This window comes from Sitophilus oryzae, unplaced genomic scaffold (assembly GCF_002938485.1).
Source record: "Sitophilus oryzae breed Bouriz unplaced genomic scaffold, Soryzae_2.0 scaffold_935_pilon_pilon, whole genome shotgun sequence".
NCBI classification, from domain to species: domain Eukaryota; kingdom Metazoa; phylum Arthropoda; class Insecta; order Coleoptera; family Curculionidae; genus Sitophilus; species Sitophilus oryzae.
Genome location: NW_022147567.1, coordinates 1,389,642 through 1,416,896, shown reverse-complemented (window position 1 = coordinate 1,416,896; position 27,255 = coordinate 1,389,642). Strand labels below are relative to the sequence as shown.

The window sequence follows — 27,255 nt, the reverse complement described above, 5'->3', positions numbered from 1 at the left end:
ACGGTTTTAGGAAAAACAATGTCACCACTAGACCAAACAATTACAAGTTTAGTGGAACTTTCCAAAGAAAATAACCAAGGTAGTTACCCTTAAAATCTGATAAATTTAGGGAAACCGTTATGTTAGGAGCATCCTACCGTACGAACCATCGCATCGTAAGGTTTTTTTATTAAATTCACACTTTAATAGTAAAATTAAAAGCGTGGCGATGCGATAGGTCAAATAAGCGATAATATGCCTTTTAGTAAAGTTTTAGTGAAAAATGCAAAGTCAAGAATCTTGACAATACCAGGGAAAAAAAATACTAGCAGGCTCATTTCAGAAACCAAAACACTTAAAAATTGGTGCTTTGAGATTCAGGTGTAGGTCCACAGACAGAATAATGAAAAGATAAGAGGAGGCAAATTCCTAGAAGAACCATTTTAAAAAGAACGAGGGGGGGGGGAGCAAGAATTCGAAAGAAGGCAGGATAGATTGGAGGAGACAATAATTCAGGTTAGAACTCAAAACAAATATGCTGGTATAATTGATTATTTACAGCCAATGGTTGGAAATACTACAAACACATAACAAACTTGTTTTATGTTATGTAAAAGGTTATAATAAATAAGGTTGCGATTAAAATATATTTTAGGTCCTAACTAGTAGACCTAAACCTAAAATTTTAGACTAACCTAAACAATATAGCGAGGGGTGTCTCACTTGGGTAAAAAATGTACATGTACTGCCAAAATATCATTCTACTTTCAAGCGACTGCCAATGACTGCGCAGAAGACTGCCTATGACTGCCATGTAATTATTTAGGTGACTGCCGTAAGCCTGCCAATGACTGCCAGCGACTGCCAAGAAAATGTACATGTAATTCCAATAGTGAGACACCCCTCGCAATATAGTTATCGAGAAACTCTCATTGCAGCAAACTGGAATTTAAATTAAACCTTAAAATATAATATATGTAAGGTTCAGATTCACGGGAAAATATAAATTTTAAGCTATTTTTCTTGGAATTTGCAACATATGTTTTTCAACCCCCTGAACACCTGTAATTAACTGTTTAAGGGAAAACATTCTTTGTGAATGACTACGAATCTTGATGATGTTCTTTTATTAGACAAAAATTTAGTGTGTACTGGAAATGTACTGGAAATATAAATAAAAAGAAAGGTCTTTTCATACCTAGTCAAGAAATTTCAACAGCTGGCTTTATACATATTAAGAGATTTGAATGAGTTCAATACAAAGCCCTTAAGGAAAATAATGAAAATTATAACGCGTTCATTGTTCCAACAAGTTTTTTTTTCTGAAGTTTATGACTGGTGGCTCAGAAACATAGAATGTGCAGATCAAAACTTCATGCTTCCTAAATTCAATTCAATTCAAAATGTCTTTATTAGGTATATAAACAATTGTATACAAATTAAAATAATAACGATGGCGACGTTCACATTTATGCTCTTCCACGCAACCATCAAGGTATGTACTACTAGATCATAAATGTACTTCAATAACCTAGTATTGATGCACCAAAATCGGGCTAGGGTACCTATTGTAATTATTTAAACGCTAGAGGTTTTTGAGACCAAGAATATCATATACTGATAGAATGGGAGGTGTAAAACCTTAATTTTTTTTTGTGCCTTAATTTTAACACTACTAAAATTTGGAAATGGTTTTCCAGCAAGAAACCTAGGCCCAACTGCAACCTAAAGAAACCATTGATTGCCAGATTTCTCTGGGCACAATCAAACAGTATAATACAACATATAAAAAATGGTGGGTCTTTTGTCAGTTAAACATGATTTTCCAACACAGTATACTCGGATATTTTAAAATTTTTAAGTCAAGAATATCAAAATAATTCAAAATATAACACCCTCAACGCTCACCGATCAGCCCTTAACATCTTAACGGATGCGGGGAAAACTGAATCAGTGGAAAGGCTTATGAAAGGTATATTTAAATGTAGATCATCATTTTTAAAATATGAAAAATTTGGGATCCGCACCCGGTGTTGGTAATGCTTGGAAAACTGCATCCATTACATGACCTTGACTTAAAAATGTTATCAATAAAATTAATCTTATTACTGGCCTTATGTACAGCACAAAGGGTTCAAACTCTATCAAGTATACGGTTGGAAAATACACATCATAGAGAAGAAGGACTGCACATTAAAATTAAGGATATTTTAAAAACATCTACCCCAAAATCTGCACAGCCGAAGCTTTAACTTTTCTTTTTTGCTGAAAACCCCATCTTTGTGCTGCCACCACGATTTTGCATTACATAGAACGTACTAAAAACCTTAGAGGTAACGAACAATACTTATTTATAACAACAAAAAAAAACCATACAGACGGGTCTCCACCCAAACCTTAAGTAAGTGGATAAAAGAGGGTTTAAAAAGAGGTGGTGTAAATGTAGACAAATTTAAAGGTCACAGTACACGACATGCCGCGACTTCTGCGGCGGTGCGAATGGGGGTAACCATTGAAACCATTCGCAACGCAGCAGGCTGGTCCGAAAAATCACTAACGTTTTGTAAATTTTATAACAAACCAATAATAAGTGGTGCCAAAGAGCAGTCGTTTACTAATTTTACATAAACGACATTATTAATAACAAAAAAATAAGAAGTAGATTGTTAAGTCGTGGATACTTTAATGTTAATTGTTCGTCGTTAGATAGGACATTAAAATATATATAAACTTTATGAGTTTTGGTATAGTAGTTTATTAGGAGTGTGATTTATATAAACAATAAGCTACTATACGTGTATTATGTTCATATAATTATTATAATTTAAAAGAAAAATAGCATAACGGGAAATGCTATAAATGTTACATACTATCAAGTTCTTATTATAATTAACATATATAGTTTTTGTTTTGCATTTTCTTAAAATGCAGCAAAATTTACATGCAGATCGCCTCCTAAAATTCTTTTAAACATCTATTAGAGATCTAGAGACGTGTTCAACTGAAGTATAATTAAGGATTAAACGACACCTGTAAGGAAGTTCAATCCAAATTATACGAAGTTGACACGTCCTCCTAGATCAACCCACCCTTTATGTGTCTCACAAAAGTGAATCACACTATCAAAGGTAAACTACCTATATGATAGATACATACCCGACCCAACGGCGATCAGAATGCTTCAGAAGTATAATGAGACATAAAAGTGGTGTGATATAAGAGGCGGTGAATCATTTTCTTTAAACATGCGCTCAAAACAGTGACAGAAGTATTACTACATGGTGATCTAGGAGGACGTGTCCAACTTCGTATAATTTGGATTGAACTTCCTTACAGGTAAGTCGTTTAATCCTTAATTATTTCCATAATTATTTGTGCAACCAGCAGCCGCACATCCCGGAAAACCTTTTCCCATTCCATCAATAAAAATAAAATTGAAATAAAAGCACAAATACCTATGGTTAAATATAAGAAAAAAATCGAATTAAAATCTTCCGTAATACGGCCCTACGCGCCACCGGTGGAGGCTATGCATCGACTGAATGAGGCCAGCGTTGTTACAAGGGCAAAAATTTTTGTACTATAAATGGTGTCGAAATTGTACTTTTTTAAGTGGGATTGTACATTTTTGGTGCAAAAATGTGGGGTCATGTGATCTCTCTATTTACAGTACTTCTGTCCGTTCTGTAGCTACGGGGTATCCGTGAGAGGGGAAACGATATTCTCTGGATGTTTTCGTAAAAAATAGACGACGCGTCCCATCAATAAAAAAATTCAACAAATTTGCAAGTAGCCAATAAAATGAGTGGGAGGGCGATTTGCGGTGACGCACTCGTCAAATCGACGTATAAAATATATTGCTGTTTATTTAAATGTTTTTGTCCGCATTCCTTCATAGACACAGATCCAGCAGAAGTACTGTACCTTTACCAAGTTTTATACAGAGGGCAGCACCACACTATTCTAAAATATGGAACGGCGTATTGAAAGCACGACCTTGAATCGATTTCCTGTAATTCTATTGGCTGAAATTTTGCCAGGTGAATTTGACAGCTAAAATTTCTGACAAATGAATTTTTCAGCCAATAGAATTGCTGGAAATCGATTCGCAAGGGTCGTTACGCCGATACGCCGCCGCCGATCCACTTTTTAAGGATAATGTGGATGCACCCTCACAAATTATACACCATATGCTAACCTCCTTTCACGCAGTTGAGCAGCTCTGAACTGTTTAAGAACGCGATACTCTCCCTCCATTCAATTGAGTCATAAAGTTCAGAACTGGTTCCGCGCCATATGGAGGCACCAGGCTATCTCGCACAGCCCCTCTCAGAACCGTTCTGAGCAGCCCAGGGCGTAAAGCTCTGGAACTTTAAATCGGAACTCTGGCTCGCAAATGGAGGACAGCAATACAGAAGCTACAAAGAGCGTTGAATAGCATTGGTTAAATGGGAACTAATTGCGTGACGTCACGTTTGACATCGGGACACAATAGATCTCTAAGGTCGCAGTGATTAGCCCCCCTCCTAGTCACCGCACGGATATCAAACTTACGTTTGACATCCGTGCGGCTTGAACAGCATTTCAAGTGATGTATAATTCTGTGCCTCTGCTCCCCAGTAACCTGCATTTCAAATACACGCATCGCGTATCACCGTTCGTCTAAAAATATGTACGTGGGTTTAAGTTTGGGTTAGTTTGTGTTTGAGAAGTAAGAATTGTACATTTTTTCTTGCAATTGTACCTATGTACTCCTTGACTATCAAATGTACCCAAAATAGTACAATTGTACCTATTGTAACAACACTGAATGAGGCTGACTGTTGGTCGCTTAATTCAGTTAGCGCATCGTCGGAGTAGGGCGTTTTAAATTCGAGCGTGGGAAAAATTGGCGAGTGTCAAAGCTATGTTATTCTGTAAGCTGTGCCAAAAGTTCAACAGAAACTATTTTATCATCATTTTTTCGAAAAAAAAAATTATGATTAATTTAAAAAAATAAAAGGTTCCCAAATTTATAATTTTTAGTCAAATAATAACTACGTATCTATTCAACATGTTTATTTTTTGTCAATAATGACATGTATTGACTATTTCCATTCTAAATATCTTGAGAACGGTTGCTCGTAGAGATTTTTAACAAGAGACATTTTTTACCTAAAAGATCACGAACATATATATTTTTTTTATTCAGTAGTTTTATACAGGTACAGACGAAAAGTTTGGTTTGGTTTGGAAAAATTACTCTTCAAAACAGTTAAAACTTTAAAACACATGTAGGTGACGCCCCCTACAAATAGGAGTCATATTGACGTTACTTCAGAAATTATTTGGAAAAAATCGAAATAAAAATGAAACTTCTACACCCTGTATATCCGAAACTAAGCATTTTAAGACATACATTTATACAAACTTTTTTACTTATTTTTATCTGCAGAATATGCTGCCGAAGTTTCCGGAATACAGTTCGAACCACCCTGTATAGTCGGTTGTTTAATAGGAAAACAATGTCCTCAAGTGACAGTCGTTACTCGCGTCGGGTATAAACGAAACCCGAACAGACACAGTATAAATCTAAAACATAATTACTGTTGTTTCCAAACCTATCCGGATTACAGATTTATTCGATTATCCGCTTATTAAATACAGCGTCGTACAAAGAAATTACGTTTTAGCGCGTTATACAATTAAGAGACAGTCTGGCGATCTTCACAATTTGTTAAGCCTAGACAATGAAACTCGATATCTCCTCAATTGGAGTTCAACGAACCACGCGGTGCCAAAGGTTTGGAGAAGATTTTTGTACGCGGGCCAAATGTTTGGTAATTAAAAGTTGAATCGGAAAGCTAACTCAAATTTCTGATCGTAAGTTTAGAGAGAGGATGCCTAAGCTAAACAATTAAAGAAAACAAAAGAAATTAATCACTTTTGGATCACGGAAATACTATTAAAAACTTGGATCGTGTTCTAATTCTGTTCGACGACGAAGAGAATTAATATATACATAATCCCTATCAGGGGACACGGCATCGGCATCGGCAGTGCCCCCGCCAAGTCGAGCACAGCCGTACCCGTACCATCCTTTTCTCGAAGGTATTAGCGGCACTTTTGACCACCCTGTAACTTTGTTGTGGATAAAGCAAGAATATTAATTTTCACTACACATGAAATACTACAGCTGGCTAGGTTACCAAAATATCTTGTAAGTATACCTCATAGTTTATGAATTATCGCTTGTTAAATTTCTTTAATGTCGACATTTTTTACTGACTGAGATGTCCTACTTAACATGATATCCTAGTAAGTGTACCAGTAATCGGCACTGTATGTACAAGTGTTCGTCACTTTCTTTATCACAACACAATTTTTGTCAAAAATTAAAGAATTTTTATACAGGGTGGTCCCGGACCACCCTTGGTCCGAACCACAGGGGAACTGTTTACATTTTATGCGAATGCCAACATCCTATTGTTATTGTTTGGTATGTTGCCCAGTATTTCTCCGCTTTTGTTTATTTTTAATTTTGTATACGTATACTTTGGGGAAATCTTAAGAAAATAATAATATAATTAGCTTACTACTTTTCAAAATTTCGACATTTATAATTTTATTTAGTACTTATTAAGATTAGTCAAGATTACAAGAAAAATAAACTTGAAATATTTGTAAATTTCGTCATTTTTCATCAGCCGTTAGGATTAATTTTTAATCTGACAACGCCGCTCTGTTGTTATAGTATTTTCTATAGTAGGGGAATTGGACGCGGTCAACAGTGTCAATACTGTCGATAAACAGCTGATTGGCATGATCAGCTGTTTGCCGTGCTTTTATTTTTCCATATTTCTTAACTATTAATAAACTATTAATGTATAATTGTTTCATTTTATATAAAAGACCAAAATTAGCATTTAAAATGGGTCTACACTGGCAAAATGTGTGAGAATAAAAGAATTTAAACATCGTCATTTCAAAAGTAAGTACTGTTCTGTGGTAATACAACATCTCGTTTTATTTACCTAAAATATTTACCATATTTGTTAAAATTTGTTTATTTGTTTTATAATATAATTTTGTGAATATAATATATTATGTATATTATAAGAAGTAATGTTTATATTTTTGTTACAATATTGTCCGATTTAAAATCGTATATTTGTATTTAATTATGAATACAAATAATTTGTATGTTTACATAAATTATAATTGGTATGTTTACATTTGTAAAATAATGCCTATTTACGTTTTCTATTACTAAGATAAATATTTTATTTCAGATTTCTAAAAGATAGTGAGAGAAAAATTAAATGGTTTTCTCTGTTAGGATTTATTCATAGCATAATATTAAAAAGTCGAGCAAAAGAGAACTCAAGAACAGCTGATTTTTTTATAAGGAATTGAAGAAAATATTTAAAATCTGATGATTTTCACAGCCATTTATGTCGCGATTTGTGGTCTTTCAGTTGTTTCAACATCACCTAGGAAATTAACATTAAGATATCAGGATCCTGCATATAACGAGATAAGAACTATGATCTTGTTAGGATACCTATTCCGTCACAATATGTAAGTACATATATATTTACAGTTTAATTTTTTAATATAAAATATTACTATATACTAATATGTATACACAGATTCAAAGTGTACAGGGTGGTGCCTTTCATACGATATGAAGGTTTCAAGGATTTTTGTTGATGGAAGTTTGTATTGAAAGAACAAATGGAGGGTTTAGAAATCAATCAAGTCATACAAATTCACTTTCATTTTCATTGGAGCCTTCGCGTTCTATGAGAGGTGTTACCCTATATGTATATAGATTTGTATATATATATATATATATATATATATATATATATATATATATATATATATATATATATATTATATATATATATATATATATATATATATATATATATATATATATATATATATATATATATATATATATATATATATATTATATTAATATTATTTTACTAAAATTACACTATAGTTGTATAAGATCTCACCATCGAAAAAAACGCGTTAGGGTTGGCTTTGAAAGCAAGATTTATGTAATTTTATAAAATGTAAATTTATGTGGTGAATGTCATTGATCGTCAATTTTATTTTGCTCACAATGTATACTCAATGTAGATATTTATATTCACCAACTTCATGTTTATATTTTGTTTTAGGAAGTGAAGATATTCATGGTGTGGAAGTCGTTACTTTAATTACATAGTGCATATGAAATTGGTCCTTTACATCATGTTTAAAATTGACGTAATGCTACTATGCAAAATAGTGAGAGATGTGAACCCTAGGCAGAGCTACAGAATTACTTTTGTTGAGAGACAAATTATGATAGTGATTAGAATCGCATATTCTAGACTTTTACTTAAAAAATGATTTGTTCGGAATGAACTTTTATAGTGTGGAGGAATACCTGCAAATTATAATATGAGGCCTACGTATATGATAATTTTATTATGATCTGTTGTGTTTGTTTTTTTATATTTTGTATTATATATTTGTGTTAGCTTTAAGAATTTATTGACTATTCCTATACAATTGTACATTGTTTTATGGAAATAAATAAATGATTGATTGATTGAATAAGTTAGGAAACCATACGATCGAGAAAAAAACGGCTTCAAAGGCGACTGGGGAATGAAAATATGATAATTTCAGTGAGGTCAAGCCCTAGAAGTCATTTTCTTGGCTCGTACTATTTTTTAAAGGCGCTCTAAGGTTGTAATTTATTTTTACATTAAGTAAATATGATTTTTAAATGGTGTAGTTTAAGATTGACCTCGCTAAATTATCAATCGTCATTCCTCAGCCGCCTTTGACGCCGTTTTTTTTAGACTATTTGCTATAACTATGTTATCTGTTATGCAAATACATATGTCAACAAGTAAAAAGCCAATGAGAAATTAGTTTCTGCTTGGATCCTTACAGTGGCATTTAACAAAATATATATTTTTTCAGGTTACAATATTTTATTTAATATGAACCTGTAAATGTAAGAATATTATACATATATTATATTTTTTACTCAGTCCCTAAATATATTATTAAAATACAACACTTGTGTTTTTTATTAATATCGTGTTATGATTAATACCTAATTAATGTAAAATTATATGGTATGTAAATATCCTTACACTGAGAATTCGTTTGGTCAAAATATTACTCTCTTACTAATATGAATTTGAAAACTACAGAACATTGTTTTTTTTTAGTTTTTGTGCTAATATTTCCACTTAAAATTACCGAATATATTTATGGTATAGGTAGGAAAAGATGAATTTTGTGCTTTTTAATTATACATTATATTAATTATATTATTATTGTAAATAATATCTACTGATATTTAATATAAAAAATAGTTATTCACATGCATCTATTTTTCTTTTGTAATTAATACTATCTAAATAACAAGACATCTTATATAATAGATCCATTAACATTTTAGTTTATCAATTATCAATCACTATACGATATACAATACGTATAATATCTTTTAATTATATCTAACTTTTAATTATTGAATATTTAATAAACAAATTTTTTATAGTGTTTGTTAAATATTTTATAGCATATACTATTATGTATTTATAATAATTTATTAGTTTTATTGCATGAACATATTTTTAAAATTTATTATTAAAAAATATTTTATCTTTGCCTCTAACCACCTACTTCTATATCTCTGGCTTTTACTTTACTATCATCAATGAATCTCAAGGTTAAATTCTGTTTTGATGCTCTTCCGCTGTAAACTCCCCTACCACTTTCCTCTTTACCCCGCTGTCCATAAACTATGGTAGTGGGGGCACTCACCGATAAAACGATGTAGGCACCTCGATTTTGTGAATTTATGAATGACTTGCTCTATCTATTTTTATTCTTAATCTAAGGTCCGAACTGTATTCCGGAAACTTCGGTAGCATATTCTGCAGATAAAAATAAGTAAAAAAGTTCGAATAAATGTATGTCCTAAAATGCTTAGTTTCGGAGATACAGGGTGTAGAAGTTTCATTTTTATTTCGATTTTTTCCAAATAATATCTTTAACGTTAATATTTGGATGAAATTTGGTGTCTGGAAGTTTTTTGACATGAGAAATTTGATTTTGATGCCAATATGACTCCTATTTGTAGGGGGCGCCACCTACATGTGTTTTAACTGTTTTGAAGAGTAATAACTTTTCGTCCGTACCAGTATATAACTGCTGAGTGAAAAAATATACATTTCCCTGATTTTTTACGTAAAATATGTCTCTTGGTAAAAATCGCTACGAGCAACCGTTCCCAAGGTATTTAGAATGGAAATAGTCAATTCATGTCATTATTGACAAAAAATAAACACGTTGAGTAAATACTTATTTGAATGAAATGGTAAATTTAGTAAATTCTTATTTTTTTTTAAATTAATCATAAGTTTTTCTGCGAAAAAGTGATGATAAAACAATTTTTGTTGGACTTTTGGCACAAAAACATTTCAAATTTATGATTTCCGTCCAATAACTATTTAGTCAACAAGTGAGTTATGTCGTTGATGACAGGTATTGATAATTTCAATTCCAAATATCTCGAGAACCATTACTCGTAACGACTTTTACCAAGAGACCTTTTTTGCGTAAAAGACTTCGTAGATGTACATTTTTTTACTCAGTAATTTTATACAGGTACGGACGAAAAGTTATTAGTCTTCAAACCAGTAAAAAAATATGTAGGTGGCGCCCTCTACAAGTAGGGGTCATATTGACATCAAAATCAAATTTCTCATGTAAAAAAACTCCCACACACAAATTTTCATCCAAATATTGATGTTACTTCAGAAATTATTTGGAAAAAATCGAAATAAAAATGAAACTTCTACACCCTGTATCTTCGAAACTAAGCATTTTAGGACATACATTTATACGACCTTTTTTAGTTGTTTTTATCTGCAGAATAGGCTGCCAAAGTTTCCGAAATACAGTTCGGACCACCCTGTATAGCACAATAATAAATCAAATGCATTTCACAGATTTCATATTATTTGATCGATTTCGCAACATGTGCATATTATAATAGCTGTCATAATTCGTTTCTGCATTACTTTTTGGTACGTGATTTTTTTGCACCCTGATTTAAACGAAGTTGACCTTTGCACCCGAGAGCAGTAAGTACCTAAATAAATAATTTAACAATTTATAAAAACTATTTAAATTAAGTTTATTCGCAAGCTTGCCCAAAAATTTGTGATCGTAAACCGCTAAACCCTCGGGCTAAACCCTAACTCACAATTAAACAATGTAGTAATAACAATTAGTAATCTTTCCAAAAAAATCCTGTATATGTATATGTACTCAAGTCATCATTGTTGAAAACCCTGTCTTTTAATTTCCAGAATGCTCTTGAGGCGCTGCTAATCCTGTGCTGAATTTCATCAGAGTCGATATTGGCCTTTTCTGAAATCAAACTGCCGAGGTAATTAAATTCCGCTACATATTCCAATAGCTCCTCTCCGATTTTTACAGCATTGTTATGATCTTCCGAGGGAGTGCACATGATTTTGGTTTTGTCGATGTTTGCAACTAGAGCGCGTCATCAGCGTATTGAAATTCTGTGATGAATTTTGTACGTGTTTTTGCCCTCAGCCTTTTTATGTTAAATAGACCGCCGCGCCGTCATATCTGCATCTAATGCCCAATCCTCTCTCCTGCAGTTTGCTGTCCACTATAATGGAGAGCGCTGCCATGAATATGTTGAATAGGAGAGGCGCTAAGACACATCCCTGCCTAACTCCTGTATTAGTCAGGAAGGGATCGCTCAGTGATCCATAATGTGACACTCTTGACTGGTTGTTGTTATGGAGGCTTTTACACACTGTAAGAAATTTGTTGGGTACTCCGAACTTTTTCATAATTGCCCAAAGTGCATCTCTGTTCACAGAGTCGAAGGCTTTTGTTAGATGGATGAATGCAACATAAAGTTTAGACTGCTGCTCTTTTACTTTTTCCTGTAGTTGGCGGATGGAAAATATGGAATTGACGGTGCCACGGTTGGTGCGAAAACCCGTTTGCGATTCTGGAAGGATTTTTTCTATATGTGGGTGAAGGCGATTTGACATAATTTTTGCAAGAATTTTTCCTCCGATAGCCAATAGTGAAATTCCCCGGTAATTTCCGCAGTCTGATGCACTTCCTTTGTTCTTAAATATATTCACTATATTCGCGTTGCAAAAGTCCTGGGATACCTCTCCGCTTTCCCATATGACATCCAAGAGAGCCTTAAGATGACCAATAAGTTCTTTACTTGCACACATGCACACTTATAGATTTCCGCCGGGATCGCGTCACAGCCAGCTGATTTGTTGGTTTTAAGCTGTTTTATGGATGCCATTATTTCCTGTTCTGTTATTGGGGTATCTAATACATCGAGGCTGTTATACTGAGGTATTGTGGTTAGTGCTTCTATATTGGGGTTGTTTTCTTGGTTAAGGATATGGCTGTAGTGCTCTTTCCAGCGGTTTCTAATTTGCTCTTCCTCTTTTAGAAGTTCGCCATTTTGTGCCATGATTAGACAGCTCACCTTTTTGGTTGGACCGTATACTTCTTTTACAGCCTCAAAGAATTGACCATAATCGTGATGCGTGGCGTACTCTTGAATCTGATTAGCCTTTTGTGACCACCAATCATCCATTAATTGGCGCAGATTTCTTCGAAGCGTGTTGTTGGCTGCTTTAAAGTTGTCTACCAGTCTTGGATTGTGTAGATTTGCAGTGACTGACTGCTTGATGTGCTCTGTGCTTTTGTTCCAAGAAGGTCTGTATATGAGGTTGATTTTCGTTAAACCAGTCTGGTTGTTTCTTTTTGTTAGACTTTCCCAGTACTGCTTCGCAAGTTTTATGAATCGCATCCCTTAATTGTGTCCAGCCTTGTTCAGCTTCCAAGATTGAGATTGAAGTTATCGGTGGAAGTGATTCTTTGATGGCTTCCCGGAGGGCGTCGGCGGTATTTTTTGTCTCTAGACCCCGTACGTTCAATCTGGTCATGTTGTTTTGCTTTTTACAGGGTGGATGTTTGGGTTTTAACTGAATTTTCATTTTTGAAATTAAAAGTCGGTGGTCAGTGCTGCATTCGGCATCTATTCTGGCTTTTTTGAGTCTGACATCTTTTAGATGCGTCCTTCGAACGATTACGTGGTCCAATTGATGCCAGTGACCTGATCTGGGATGTTTCCAGGTAGCTTTAAACTTGTCCTTTAACATGAACCACGTATTGGCGATGCATAGAATATACTCAGTGCATGTTGTTAATAAGCGTTCACCATTGCTATTTACGTTTCCTATTCCATGTTTTCCCAATACGTCAGGCCATATTTCCTGTTGTCTACCGACACGAGCATTAAAGTCACCTAGCAAAATGATTCGTTCGTGCTTTGGAATTCGTTGAAGAGCATTTTGTAGGGCTTGGCAAAATTTATCCTTATCCTCAATTTTAGCGTCTAGGGTGGGAGCGTAGGCACTAATGATGTTGACGTAAGATTTGTCTGATATGGGGTACCTTAGGGTCATAAGACGTTCGGAGACACCAATAGGTACTTCTGTTAATTTGGTGGCGATTTCGTTTTTGATTGCAATGCCTACGCCATGAATTCTCCTGTGTGTTGCGGGGTGACCTTTCCAAAAGAAGGTGTAATGCCCCTCAGTGAGACTACCCTCATCCGCAAAGCGGGTTTCGCTTAGAGCGGCAACATCAATATTTAGTCGGTGGAGTTCCTGAGAGACCATCAGTGCTGTTCTTCTCTCTGGTTGATTTGAATTTATCTTGTCCAGTAGAGTGCGGACGTTCCACGCCGCGAACGTGAAACATTGATGTTTTTTGTTTCTCCGATGATACGCTCGAGTAGGCCCCCCTCCCGGAGATCCGATTGAGGGGGTATTTTACCTCCGGATGATGATTTTGTCCCACTCGAATGTTCCATCATTGATGTGTGTTAGCTGCGTGAAAAGGTTTAAGGATGATTCACAGTGCACCGGACCGTGCCCGAGCCGGACACGTTCCGTGAAGTAGACACCGAGTCACGTCCGATCCTTCTGTATATGCAACACCGAGTTGATAACGGGGTTCGTATTAGTTCCGAGTATATTAGAAAACACAGCCCCATAGACATACGAAGATTTAATACGAACAATGCCAAAGTTCTCGCAATTGGAATTGGTACCAATTGCAGTTGATGACAACAACACCTGCAGGGGAAACACCTGCTCAAAGGAAAAGATGAAGGATCTATCTTGTTCATTACATCCTTTCATTGTCCAGTTTTACGCATACCCTGTCGTCAAATACTGCTGTAAGATTCACTAATACTTACTACAGACATGATAAAAAGTGTACTTTGTTTATATCATGACTGCAGATTGCAGTCGGGGCACCAGGAAAAGTACATTCATGATTTCCGCAACGTGGCGGGAACGGAGCGGATCCGAGAAAAAAATGTACGCCGACATTTCTGGGACGGGGCACGGACGAGTTCCGGCGAAGCTCGGATCGTGCTCGGCCTGGCATGAATGTATATGTGTAAAGAACACTTGACCATGTTTGGCCGTGTCTTCACCGACGCACAGCTCGGACCTGTTACGGTGTAGCGTGAAGCATCCTTTAACTGTAACGGTTACACTTCCGCACAGTTTTGGCTGCAACTGTAGCACGGGATGACTATGGCACCGTGGGGACCGCGACAATAGTTCCCTTGTGCTACGTTCTCTAAAAAAGTTACTCTCTAAAAAAGTTGCAGCGATTGGTTAAAAATACACATTTTTGAAAAAGACCCCCTAACTCATAAACGGTAACAGAATCGATGTACGGTTTTCACCATCATGTTTTTGATAAAAATTGAGCTCCAGACACCAATATTAGTTTAATACCTAATAAATAGTAATACCTAATATTAGCTAAAAGAACATCACACATATTGACACAATATTATTCAGACTGCCTTTTGTTTCAGTACTAAAAATAAGACTTTACAGTTACCCGAAAGAACAACTGTTCCTTTGTATACCAAATAACTAAAATACATTAACTCTATTTACCATCATATTATTTATGCTTACTGTACAGAAATGGAAATGGAAAACAAACCAATACCTAAAATTATTGTAAAAAAAACTAATAGATTCATGTTTGAGGTTGGTTACTCAATCACTAAACCGGCACTAAGATAATTATCCCAACAAATTATCGAGAAAAAACGGCGTCAGCGATGGCTATGAAATGAAGATCGCTGTCTCAAGCCTATAATATGTAAATTTATATGGGAAATTTCATCGATCGTCATTTCCCAGCCAAATGAACGCCGTTTTTTTTTCGATCACACGGTACAATAATATTTATAGTTAATTATATAAGTTAAAGCTTCGGTTAATGTCTTTACTATAACTTTATTATTTCATAAGAAATATACCTACTTAGTACATATTAATAAATAAAAACATAGAATACCTACGCCTTTAGGTTTGTCTCCTAGATTTCCAAAGTTTTTTTGTTTGTGGTCACGCTATTTAATTAGTAATTACTAGGTAGGTAATATTTTAATATTAATATTAGGTACATTCTGATTTTGATACAATGTAGGTATGCAATGATGTTTAAAAGAAGTTATTGTGTAAAAATGATAGGGTCAACTGGGGTAATTGTAAACGATTTTATCAACTTCAACTTTGCTAATGATTATCTAAGGTTTCTTACTTTTTAAACTTTTGAAATTTGAGCACAGTGTCCCTTAGTCTATTACCTGTTAATTTACAAAGACAAACCGCCATTGACACGTTAGTTTTTATTTATTTTTTAATTTACATTTACCCCTACGTGTTTACATTTACCCCTACGTGTTTACATTTACCCAGCTAATAGGGGTAAATGTAAATGAATATTTCATGAAATATTAGTATGACATTACAATCATAAGGGGCAAATGAAAACAAATCTTAGTCTGTATGTTTTTATACATTTTTATTTTAAAAGGAGGGGTGTTTACATTTACCCCGAAATACAAAAAATATATACAAATTTTTAATTGCAAAAGAAGAACAAAATAACCACAAAAACTTAAGGTTCAAAAACAGCTATTAGCTCACTAAACAGTAGACTTAACCTATGCCAGCCTATTATTTTAACATCGCTACAGATAAAAATCTATAGTTTTATTTTTCATACACCGCAACTGCCCCAGGAAAAATATAAATAATTTTTCTATCACGATATTCGAGGTTTGGATCTGGTAACATTGCTTTAATCATCTTGAATGTTATGTTACTTACATCATTTGGCTTCTGAATAGACTCTGTTGATACAGAATTTAACCTCTCGAACCCTTAAACCACAATATCTCCATCTTCTTGATCGATGCTTTGTATACAACATACATACTTGTATTGGATTGTATTTCTCTGCCCTCCCTTAAACTCTACTAATACAAATAACCCTGGTTTAAGTTCACTCCAAACTGGTTCATGATATTCAATTTCGTCTGTTGATTCAGCAATGACTGATTCTAAGAGATCATCAGAAGAGTCATCTTGATACAAAGCAGATTCGTCTATTGATTCTTCTTGAATTTCTTCTTCTTCATGAACAGCCCTTTTTTTATTACTATGTGCCATTTTAATTTTGTTTTCATTGTCATCTTTTTGCTTTTTATTGATCCCTTTCTTTTGATTTCTTAACTTTTGAGCAATTTCCATTTTCTCTAGAACTTGTGGGGTAGTCAAAATTTCGGCGGTTTGATTAGGTAGGTTATGAGAAGCTCGTGTAGACTGTACATGAGGAACAAAAACTGTGGACAACCATTCAAAAAATTGTGGCTCCTCCATCCAACCGTGACCGGAACAAGTATACCTGGAAGACAAAAAAAGTCCAAAATAATTTTTTTTAATAGGTATGAGTTAATATTAAATTAATATGATGAACCTGAACACCTACTCCTTTAAATACTATTAAAGGTGGAAGGTAAGATCCATCTGCGGCAATACACGCAAGTACCGTGGTGGACTCTCAGCCTGAACCCGCTGATATTCTAGACAGCGCCTTTCCCTTTTCCCTAATCGCCTTGAATTTAGTCGGATCGTGACAAAACCCAGTCTCATCACAGTTGAATACAAAAGCTGGTTTATTCTCCAATGTGTTTTCTCCAAAAAGTTGGACCAGGTGGGTGTAAAAATCATAAACGACGAAGGGATCCCTGGAATCTTTTCTGCACTTTTGTAGCAACTCTGGTTTCTTAACTGACAATCCTGGATGCTTTTTCATAAATGAATAGTACCAATCATCTCCAGGGGTTCCTTTGACAAATTGGGTTTTTAAATTAGTTACACGCACATATTCAGCCACAACTTGTTTTACATCTTCTTTGTCACATAGAATGCCCATTCGTGCTCGCGCCCTAATACAGTTTTCTAAATCACGTTCGATGTCAAAGCTAAGCGCTTGTGACCGTCCAGACCCTAATTTGTTTAATTGCAGTTTTTCGCCCTTTAATTCTGTTAAAAACTACCGCTTTTGGAATACTATAGTGGTCCTCGACTTGTTGGTAACTTCTATTTCTGTTCAAAATATCTTCTACAGCCCTAGTCATGTCTTCAGGGGTGTGTGACGACGGTGGCCTCTTTTTTATGTAATTTCGTGGCATTTCTGAAAATAAATTTAAAAACTCACTACCTAATCACATTAATTTTCGTATTTACATTTAATTTATTTGGTCATTTACATTTACCCCAACACTAATTTCTTCAGGGGCAAATGTAAATAATATTTTGTAGGTTATTAATTGCAAAATACATCTAATTTTTGATTTAATACTGAACAATCATAACATTAACAATTATTCAAACCAAAATTTTATCAAACATACCATTTTTGGCCAGTAATCCACTTCTTAAAACACTTTGGTACAACCGTTTTTCACTTGAAACTGCACTATTATGTTGACCGCGCCATATTTCGAAACCAACTGCCGTTTTATGATTTAAAAACTGACCTTGACTAAACCAAACGTGCGCAATGCGGACAATGTTGCCAAGTTACGTTCAAATTTTCTTTAAACCAGAAAATAATAGGCGTTTACATTTACCCCTTTTTACATTTACCCCAGTTGACCCTATCCTATTTAAAAAAATCAAATAAATGTTCTCATTTGTTTAAAAAAACTATCAAATGAAAGATTTCAACAGTTTTGGAATAAAAAAATAGTATAGTAGTATAATAATAATGTTAAATATCGCCTCATTATAATAAATATTAAACGAGATAAGAAAAAAAATAAAGCTTTAAAAAATTAAAAATTTAAAAATTGTAAGTACTTAACCCATTGTTTAAAAAACTATAAATACGTATAACATTTCGTATTATTTAGACAAACAATACAATTTTCTCTCTACATCTCAGGTTACAAAAGGTACAAACTCAAATACAGATCTCAATAATAGATTAACCCTTGATTATACATCTTATTATCTAATATAATAAAATAGTAACTATCTGAATTTTGAAAATAAAATATAATCTCCATCTCCATATAGATATTCAAATATTATTGGTGTATAAATTAAGCTTGTACAAAGCATAAAGTTTCGTACCATAATCTAAAACGGCCAGATCAAGTATGCCCATTAAAATTACCTATAACTCCGAGAAAAGTTGTTTATAAAAGTTTAAAACAGGTCTATTCCACACGCAAAGGTCTTTTTAGATGCTCTAGTAATAAAAATAACAATAAAATACAACCAGTAGTTGTTAACAATTCCCCACTTTCACTTAATACATAGCGTAAACGAGTTTATTTAACATAAACAATTAATTAATTAAGATTTCATAAATATCAACTCATGCTCCCATAACTTTTGGTTTATTAATCAGAATTCCCCATATAATTGCCATACAATGCACAATGACATGTCTGTACAAGATCAAAATAAGAGAAATACTGACCTCATTTTCCAAATAAAACAGGCACAAATTTCTGTAAAACTGAACAATTAAGCCGTACCGCACAAAATAATGTCCCCGAAAGTCCAAAAACTTGATTTTCCATACATAAAATGGCACTATTTTGATTCAACATCAACACAAACACAATGATCCATTGACTGCAGCGGTAGCCATCTTGCCCAGAAACAGACTGAAAAAAAAGGACAGCCTTGTCATGCGAGTTCACTTGTTTTTTCCCTACCACTTTTCCGACCACGGTTACAAATTGAAAACGCCTACTTATCATATTCAATAAATTTAAAATTCAATAAAATAAAAAATTGTACTATTAATATTATCTAAAAACATTGAGTGGTACCCACTGAGTTATATATAAAAATATCCCCCATAATTTATAAAGAAAGGCAAAGACATAAGAAGTTTATGACATGATTTTATTTATTTTTTGTTCAAATGTTGGCTGCGCCGCAAAATATGTCATTGTTGGATGTCAATATTGTCAATGGCAGAAATTGTCAGCTGTCAGCTGTACTTTTGGTTTTTGGACTTGTGCGGTTTTTTATCGAATATTGCATAACTAGTAACTAGTGGCAGAGTTATTTTTCACCTAAGAAAAAGTTGAAATGGCTGCTAAAAGAATAGCCCAAAGTTCCATTAACTGGAGCCAATTGTCGGAAAGAGTTCCCGAGCATCAACGCCATATATTTTTGGCTTTTAAATCGAAATCCGATAGTTATCTCAGAAGGTATTTGTCTTTCATTACAATTTATGTAACCACTTTTATCTTTCTATTATTAACAAATTAAGTAAATAGTTTATATTATATTAAATAATATTCAATTTTAGAGTACTAGCTCAACCTGAAAGTCCCCCAGCGATTGACTGGTCTTATTACAAGCAACATGTCCCAGTTGCTGGCATGGTTGACGATTTTCAAAAGCAGTATACTGCCTTGAATATTCCTTTTCCTCCAGACACAGTCAGTAAACAAATCGATGCACAAGAAAAGGAAATCAAAGCCGACATTGAGAAATTCAAAGTAGAATCTACAGCTAGAATTACAGAGTAAGTCTTATAATTGTAAAAATTAAAAAATATTTTTTTCAAATATTGTCTCCTTTATAGATACAAAAAGCAATTAGCTCATTTAGCCGGCCTTTTGCCATATGAACAAATGACCATGGAGGATTACCGTGATGCTTACCCAGAAACTGCTCTTGATCCTATTAACAGACCAACATACTGGCCCCACGATGCTGAAGAACAAATCGACTATGTGGCCAAGGACGCACCACCATCGGCACACTAGTCTTTGAAAAACTATCGAGTTTGTTTAAATACAACAAAATAGAATTAATTGGTGAATTTTATTTTGAAGCTTTCTTTGATGAAATATACTTTCTGTCATTTAATGCAGACCTAGTAATTTGTTAATATTGTATTAAAATAAATATTGAAACAGATAAATTTGAATATTATTGAATTGATAGAAATACTAAAATACTTACTTTCTCAGTTTAACAGAATTGCTTTAAAATGTGACGGGTTTCCTTATTTTACTGTGTGTGTATTTCTGGTCTAGAGTTTTGCAGTAATGAAACTAAGTGCCTATTAATAACCAAGCATTTGAATCAAAGTAAAAAAATCTGCCATTTAGTTACTATTTCAATGATATTTTTAAATGAATTTTAGAAAGATTTTAGTTAGCTTGGTGAACACTCAACATGTATAGTCCCTGTCTATAAACTTTGTATTTTAATTTTGAATTTTGGTATAAGTTGGTCTGAGTTATAAGTTATATAAATTTCCTTAAAACTAATTTTCTAGAAAATCATATATCCCGGCGCATTCGCCATTTAAATAAAAAAACACGAAAACGATAGATTTTGTGTAATGATTATTATTTTTCATAGAAAGGCTAACATTATTTCTAATTATCATAAGAAGTATTACATAATGTGGCAAATTTGGATCATTGTCTTCATTTTACAGAAATCCTCCCTCTATTGATATATCTCAAAGATCTTTTAAAAAATTAAATAAATTATTCCATAGATATTAATAGGAGAGTGAAGCAAAATAAGAAAATTTTGAAAGGGCGATATTGCGTAGTTTCGTAGTTAATTATTGGTAGGTTAATTCATAATTTCCAGTATTACCATAACCAAAATATACAGAATTATATTTTAATTCTGTAAACTAATATTGCAACAGAATTTCCAAAAAAATCAATTTGATCAAAAAATTTTATTATATGATATTGAATGTTTGCTTCATGAATAAACATCATGCAAATGACAGTTAATAATAAATAAAGATCTGTTTTTTGAACGACTTTATAATACATAGGAAAAACTACAATGTACCTATACAGGGTGTTTCAAAAAACATGGGCCATCTCTCGTGGGAAGGTTCCTCAAGTACATAGGTCCGATTCTGCTTTGTTTCGGAGCAACAGGGTGTTAAAGTCTTAATAATTTCTCAATTTATTATAATTTTTGAGCTCCATCTACGGTAACGTATATGAAGCAAAAAGCATATTATAATTTTCTTCCAAGTACTTTTAGTGATTCGAATGAAATTTTGAGGGTAAAAGTTGCTATAAGTGCTACATATTTTAATGCTAACAAAGTGTCGATAAAGTCATCAGGGACGTGCATATGGGTTAGCACTGGAATATTAAAAAAAAACATGTGCGCCACTGACTTTTTTCTTTTGATATCAAAATTGAGTAGGCCGTTTAAAGCCAATCAAAAGTGATCCCTGATATTTTGTCGAATTCGGCCTCCTTCATGAGATAAACGCAATTTTATTAATCACAATTAATAAAATTAAAATAAAAATGAAATTAATAAATTATATATATTAAATAATTTATTATTAAATATTATTCTATTAGTTATTATTACTATTAGTCCACCCTACAACAAGCAATTTCAAATAAAAAAATTATGGTAGGTATTTAAGATAATAATAACAAAAAACCTAATTTTAAAAAGTTTTAACATCCTGTAACTCTAAAATTATGAATTTCCATACCCATGTTTATAGGAACTTTTTTCATATTTTTTGATGAAGAATCAATGAGTACTTATTTAAAACTTTCGCAAGTTAATGCTATTAAAATTTTTTAAAGGTTGCTATTAGATTTGGATCAAGGCAAATTAAAAAAATTGCGTTTATCTCATCAACAACCTTTAATCGGCATTAAACTGCTAGCACTACTTCGCTAACAAAAGAAGAAAAAAAAATCAATGGCGTACATGCTTTTTTTGAAAAAACATTCCCGTGATAACCCATATGCACGTCCCTGGTGAATATGGGGACACTTTTTTAGCCTTAAAATATGTCGCATTTATAGTAACTTTTACCCTCAAAATTTTTAATTTGAAACGCTAGAAGTACTTGGAAGAAAATTATAATCAATCGAAAAAATATTAAGACTTTAACACCCTGTAGCTAGGAAACAAAGCAGAATCAGACCTATGTTGATATGAAAAATGAATATTATTTTTACGTGAGGAATCTCCCCACGAGAGTATCGATACCATATATCGATACTTTTAGAGTATCGGACATCGGAACTTCCTTAAGGTTGTCGCCCACTAGACCGCGGCGCGACGCGGCGCGGCGCCCTGTGGAAATTTCTTTTGTCTGCTTGCCATGTATTTAAATGGACCAACGTACATTAGAGCGCGCAGCGCCGAAGCGCGCCGCGGGATTTCCGTCTAGAAGTCGGAAGACTTCACTAGCAACTTTTTTCCGTGTCCCGCGTTTCGGCGTGTTGCAGTGTGCGTACTCACAACGGAAATAATTTTGCGTTGTGAGTTGGCTTTTTGACTAGGAACTAGTGATACGTATCAATGGTAGAATTGTATTTTTAAAGGTAAATTAGGCAAATCAATTTTCATAAAGGAATATGATATTTTTTTTAGTCTCCCCTCACTAGAGACAGATGGACGAAATGCCTTTCTATCAAAGATTTGATATAATTGAGGGGTGTAGAGGCAAAACTGGCAATCTCCACTTTTTAACAAAAGTGACAATCTCCAATTTTTAAATTCTAATTACCTAAATATATAAAAAAGATCAGGGTTTTTTTGACCACATAACTAATATACACATCAGAATAAATAAGAATTATCAAAAATATTAGTAATTTGTCTCTTCTGAAAAAATATGATGAGTAGATATACCCGGTGTTTTTTCTTCTAAAACCCTCAATTGAGGAGTGCGTAAAATGTTTCCTTTATATTTTGTAATACTGAAAAAAATGATTTTGTCTTTTATTAAATCTGGAAAAAGATGGTAAAATTCTCCAAACTTCTTTCTTTTTTTGTTAATCGTATGAGTCCAAACTTTTCCTCACCCCCTCTTCCTCTTCCTCTGTTAGAAGAGCACAAAAAATACGCTTTCGTCCGTACTTGAACTCATTGCTTTAAAAACTAAACTACAGTAAGTAAAAAACACTTCGACTATAACTAAATAGCGTTGCCGCGTTTCAAAAGCGCGCTATAGTGGGCGCAGTCCCTTCGCAGCCGGAAAAAATTCTCTTCCCAGCGCCGCCCCGCGCAGCGGTCTAGTGGGCGACAACCTTTAGCCCGCAGCTACGCGGCCAAATCTATAAAATGATGAATTAGGGATGTACGATTCGAATCGATTTTAATCGAAGATCGATCTTTTTACCCAAAAAATCGATTAAAATCGATCGATTTTTATACAGTTTTACAGGTTTACTTGTTAGAATAAAAAGAAACACTTTAGTTTTGCTTGAATATGTGTTTACCGTGCATTTCTAGTAAAACGCCATCTAGCAATGAATTGAAAAATTAAGTATAAGTGCTCGCTGCCGCAAGCGCCGATGTTTGTTTATCACTTTGATATCATCAGGGTGCATCCACACTATCCTATCCTCCGCGTATCGGCGCCGTAACGGCGTAACGACCTTGAATAGATTTCCAGTAATCCTACTGGCTGAAAAATTCATCTGTCAGAAATTTTATCTGTCAAAAATTTCAGCCAATAGAATTACTGGAAATCGATTCAAGGTCGTTACGCCGTTACGCCGTTTTTAGGATAGTTCAGATGTCAGATTTTTGTCGGTGATTCCCAAGAACGGTAAACTAATAGGATTGCTCATCCTCATAAGACGTATGTTCGCCTCTTCCCGCGTTTCAGCTGACAGTTGTGACATCATTGTAGTCCTTGTCAAAGCCTTGTGTGGCCTTGTAATGATACTGTGTATTATTAGTTGCCTATGGTAAACTTATAAAAATAACAGCTGAGAAATTTTGAGTTAATTATTTTGACAATTTTAAATGTGAAAAAGGTGTTTTTAAAGTTTTTAGAGCTATAGAGTGTATAAATACGTTCATTTTGTGTTGTGGATTGTGACAAAGTGCTTACTAAGTGCCCACGATTTTGTTTATTAATTATTTTGAAGCAAAATATGGAAGTACTCTAAAAAGAATGCTCGGCAACCAATAATGCACGTGTGTGTATTATTGGTTGCCGGATAAGGACTAATAACCTTAGATTAACAATAACTAATAACCATGACAAGGACTACAATGACGTCACAAAGCGAGTAGTTTTCGCATGCACCTGGCGGACACTTTTGGCTGAATGAGCAGTCCTATTAGGTTAACTGTTCTTGGGTGATTCCCACATTTTTATATTTTAAATAACGTAGAATATTCTTTGATTTTAGCTTATTTCCAACCAACCGATATATCAAAATCACAGTCTACCGGTACATATTTTGTGTCAAAATCATCATAAGCATGCAAAAAGCTCTGTACCTATAATAATTGTCTCAAATAATTCTATTTTAATATAGTCATAATATTTTTAATTTTTACAAGTATGACTCCGTTTGTGGGTGTTTCTGATTTAGTTTGGGGTGACCTCCGATTCGGTTTTAATTCTAAATATCTTAATAACCGGTTTTACGATTTTTATGTATCTAATAATTTTTTTATGATTACATATATCGTATTTTTATTATATCAGTACACCAATATATTCAGAATCGAATATCGGTATTTAATAAGATCGATCTTTTGTTGCCGATTTTTTTCTGGATCGATCTTATTATGTCCGATCTTGAATCGATTCAAAATATCGATTTATTTTATTTTTGGGACATCCCTATGATGAATTTAAATTAAATCGAACATCCCCATAAACATCCCTATCTCTAATCAGTGTTCCCAACTCTCAAAAATTTATCTCCCAAAAAATCTAAACACTCGCATCAAAAATCCCCAAAATATCCCTAAAAACCTAAAAAAATATCCCGAAAAAACCCTAAAATATAAATAATAATAAATAAACAATTTGTTGTGTTTTAAGTGGTTGACCTTGAAACGTCTGATCACAGCAATGTAGCCAACTGTTCGAAACTTTCCATTAAAGCAATATCAAACCTTAAATCCCAACAACTAAAATCCCCAAAACTGTTCTCAAGATTTGGTGATTAAAATAAATAAATTATTTTGTTTTATTGATACTTGCCTATTAATTTTCAAAAATAGCAGTAGCGGTCTTATCTCCTCTTTGGTAACGGTAAAATTCCATTGAAATTTTATCCCTAAAAATATCCCCAAAAAATTTTACTCCCTAAAAAAATTCCCATATAGATTTTTTCTCCCCAAATTTAGGGATAAAATCCCGGAGTTGGTAACACTGTCTCTAATCTCTACTGCTCTAGAGATGGGAAGTACGTGTGCGTGTCGTACAAAATGTACGATACATTTCAATGTACGGTGTACGTGTCGTACAATTTTATTGTACGAAACGTACAATCCACCATTATTATTGTACTTTGCATCTTTGCAAGCACTGGACCCGGGACCGGGGACCGGGGACCGGCAACACAACATACTACGGGAACTGTTGCTTGGTTAAATTAGCTTTAAACCAAAATACGTACACTACATACGCAGTAATACGCACGTACGTAGTGAATTGATGTACTGTGTATATTATAGGGTGTGCTATCTTATTAGTACTGTTGTTTAACTTGAAAATTAGTAGCGATTTATTTTTGTAGTTTATAGGTACTTTCTACGTAAGCCTAATATGCCTAGTTTCTAATATCCTAATTCAAATAGGTAATTTTTTTAGGATTTTCAATTTAAATTCAAAATATACGTAGGTATTCTAGAACTTGATTTATCGATATAAAAATATAATAATTATAGTTAAACAATTCTAAAGGTATTGCTATTTTGTAGATTTTATTACTAGGTACATTAGTAAAGTATAAAGTATAGTAGCATAGTAAATATGTACGTATCGTACAACATAACAAGTATAGCTAGAGACGTGAGAAATATAAAATAACACGCGACCGGTGCTATCCCCAAGTCTCGTCCTATATTTGTACAACTGTACTCGTACGTTTCTGTTACGGGTGACTCATACTCATTCTACTCCGTTGCCGTCCACCCTTGATCTCGTGAATCTCGTCGTACAATTGTACGATACGCACTGTACGATACAATTAAGTGTACTGTACGAAGTGTGCTAGTACACCCAATTGTACTGGTTTTGCCCATCACTATACTGCTCATCCCTATCACACTATCAGACTATCAACTATCACCTATCATTTATTATTGCTGGTTTGAGCGCTTTTTCTTTTTTGAAAGGGAGAAACGGCTACTGTCAAAACATACCCTTTTTTCCAATACCATTTTCGGTTTGGAATCGCCACGACTAAGCGTGACGGGACCGGAGTCGACTTGCCGCAGTCTGGAAATAAATAGTTGTAAAGCAGCAGATACATTTTAGAAATAGTGCTAGAGCGTTGCGCCATCTATCTCATATGGCTTGATGATCTAAAAGAATAAAACGACGTCAATTTATCTCGATACAGATATCTATTTAAGAACAGAAATAAAAAGCACACAGACTAGCACAAAACACTTTAAATTGTTTGTGTAAAGACATCTAAGTTTTGTTATTGTGACAAATGTTTTCTCATTATTTAACTAATGTAAATGTAAACTAAAGCATAGTGCAGCAGGGTGGTCCGAACTGTATCCCGGAAACTTCGGCCGCATATTCTGCTGATAAATATGAGTAAAAAATAAAGTTTGTATAAATGTATGTTCTAAAATGCTTAGTTTCGGAGATACAGGGTGTAGAAGTTTCATTTTTATTCCGATTTTTTCCAAATAATTTCTGAAGTAACGTCAATATTTTTTTTGACATGAGAAATTTGATTTTGATGTCAATTCAAAATTTAGCGATATGATTTGTCTAGTAGCAAAAAATTAAAGTGTTTATATTTTTCCCTAAAAATAT

At 33.8% G+C, this 27,255-nt stretch overlaps 2 protein-coding genes and 1 long non-coding RNA gene across 5 annotated transcripts in view; 2 read left to right on the top strand and 1 right to left on the bottom strand.

The window, feature by feature from the left end:
• LOC115890863 (tyrosine-protein kinase Src64B-like) overlaps nucleotides 1–19,117 on the bottom strand; it is a 220,530-nt gene extending 201,413 nt beyond the window's left edge. For both annotated transcript variants that reach the window (XM_030911215.1, XM_030911214.1), the window contains exon 1: nucleotides 18,943–19,117. The gene's annotated coding sequence lies outside the window, so the exon portion shown is untranslated. The remainder of the gene's footprint in view (nucleotides 1–18,942) is intronic.
• Nucleotides 6,613–9,879, top strand: LOC115890865. 2 transcript variants are annotated; one of them, XR_004051715.1, is made up of 3 exons: nucleotides 6,613–6,949; nucleotides 7,251–7,539; nucleotides 8,157–9,879. It is a non-coding gene; the product is annotated as an uncharacterized LOC115890865 (long non-coding RNA). The 2 variants fall into 2 exon arrangements; XR_004051716.1 differs by having other exon boundaries at nucleotides 6,613–7,182.
• Nucleotides 19,118–19,436: 319 nt separating the features above from the next.
• On the top strand, nucleotides 19,437–20,409 carry LOC115890860 (ATP synthase subunit d, mitochondrial). Its single transcript, XM_030911211.1, has 3 exons — nucleotides 19,437–19,687; nucleotides 19,789–20,007; nucleotides 20,068–20,409. The coding sequence occupies exons 1-3, from the start codon at nucleotides 19,566–19,568 to the stop codon at nucleotides 20,249–20,251; spliced, it is 525 nt and encodes a 174-aa protein (XP_030767071.1). The 5' UTR covers nucleotides 19,437–19,565; the 3' UTR covers nucleotides 20,252–20,409.
• The last annotated feature ends 6,846 nt before the right edge of the window (nucleotides 20,410–27,255 follow it).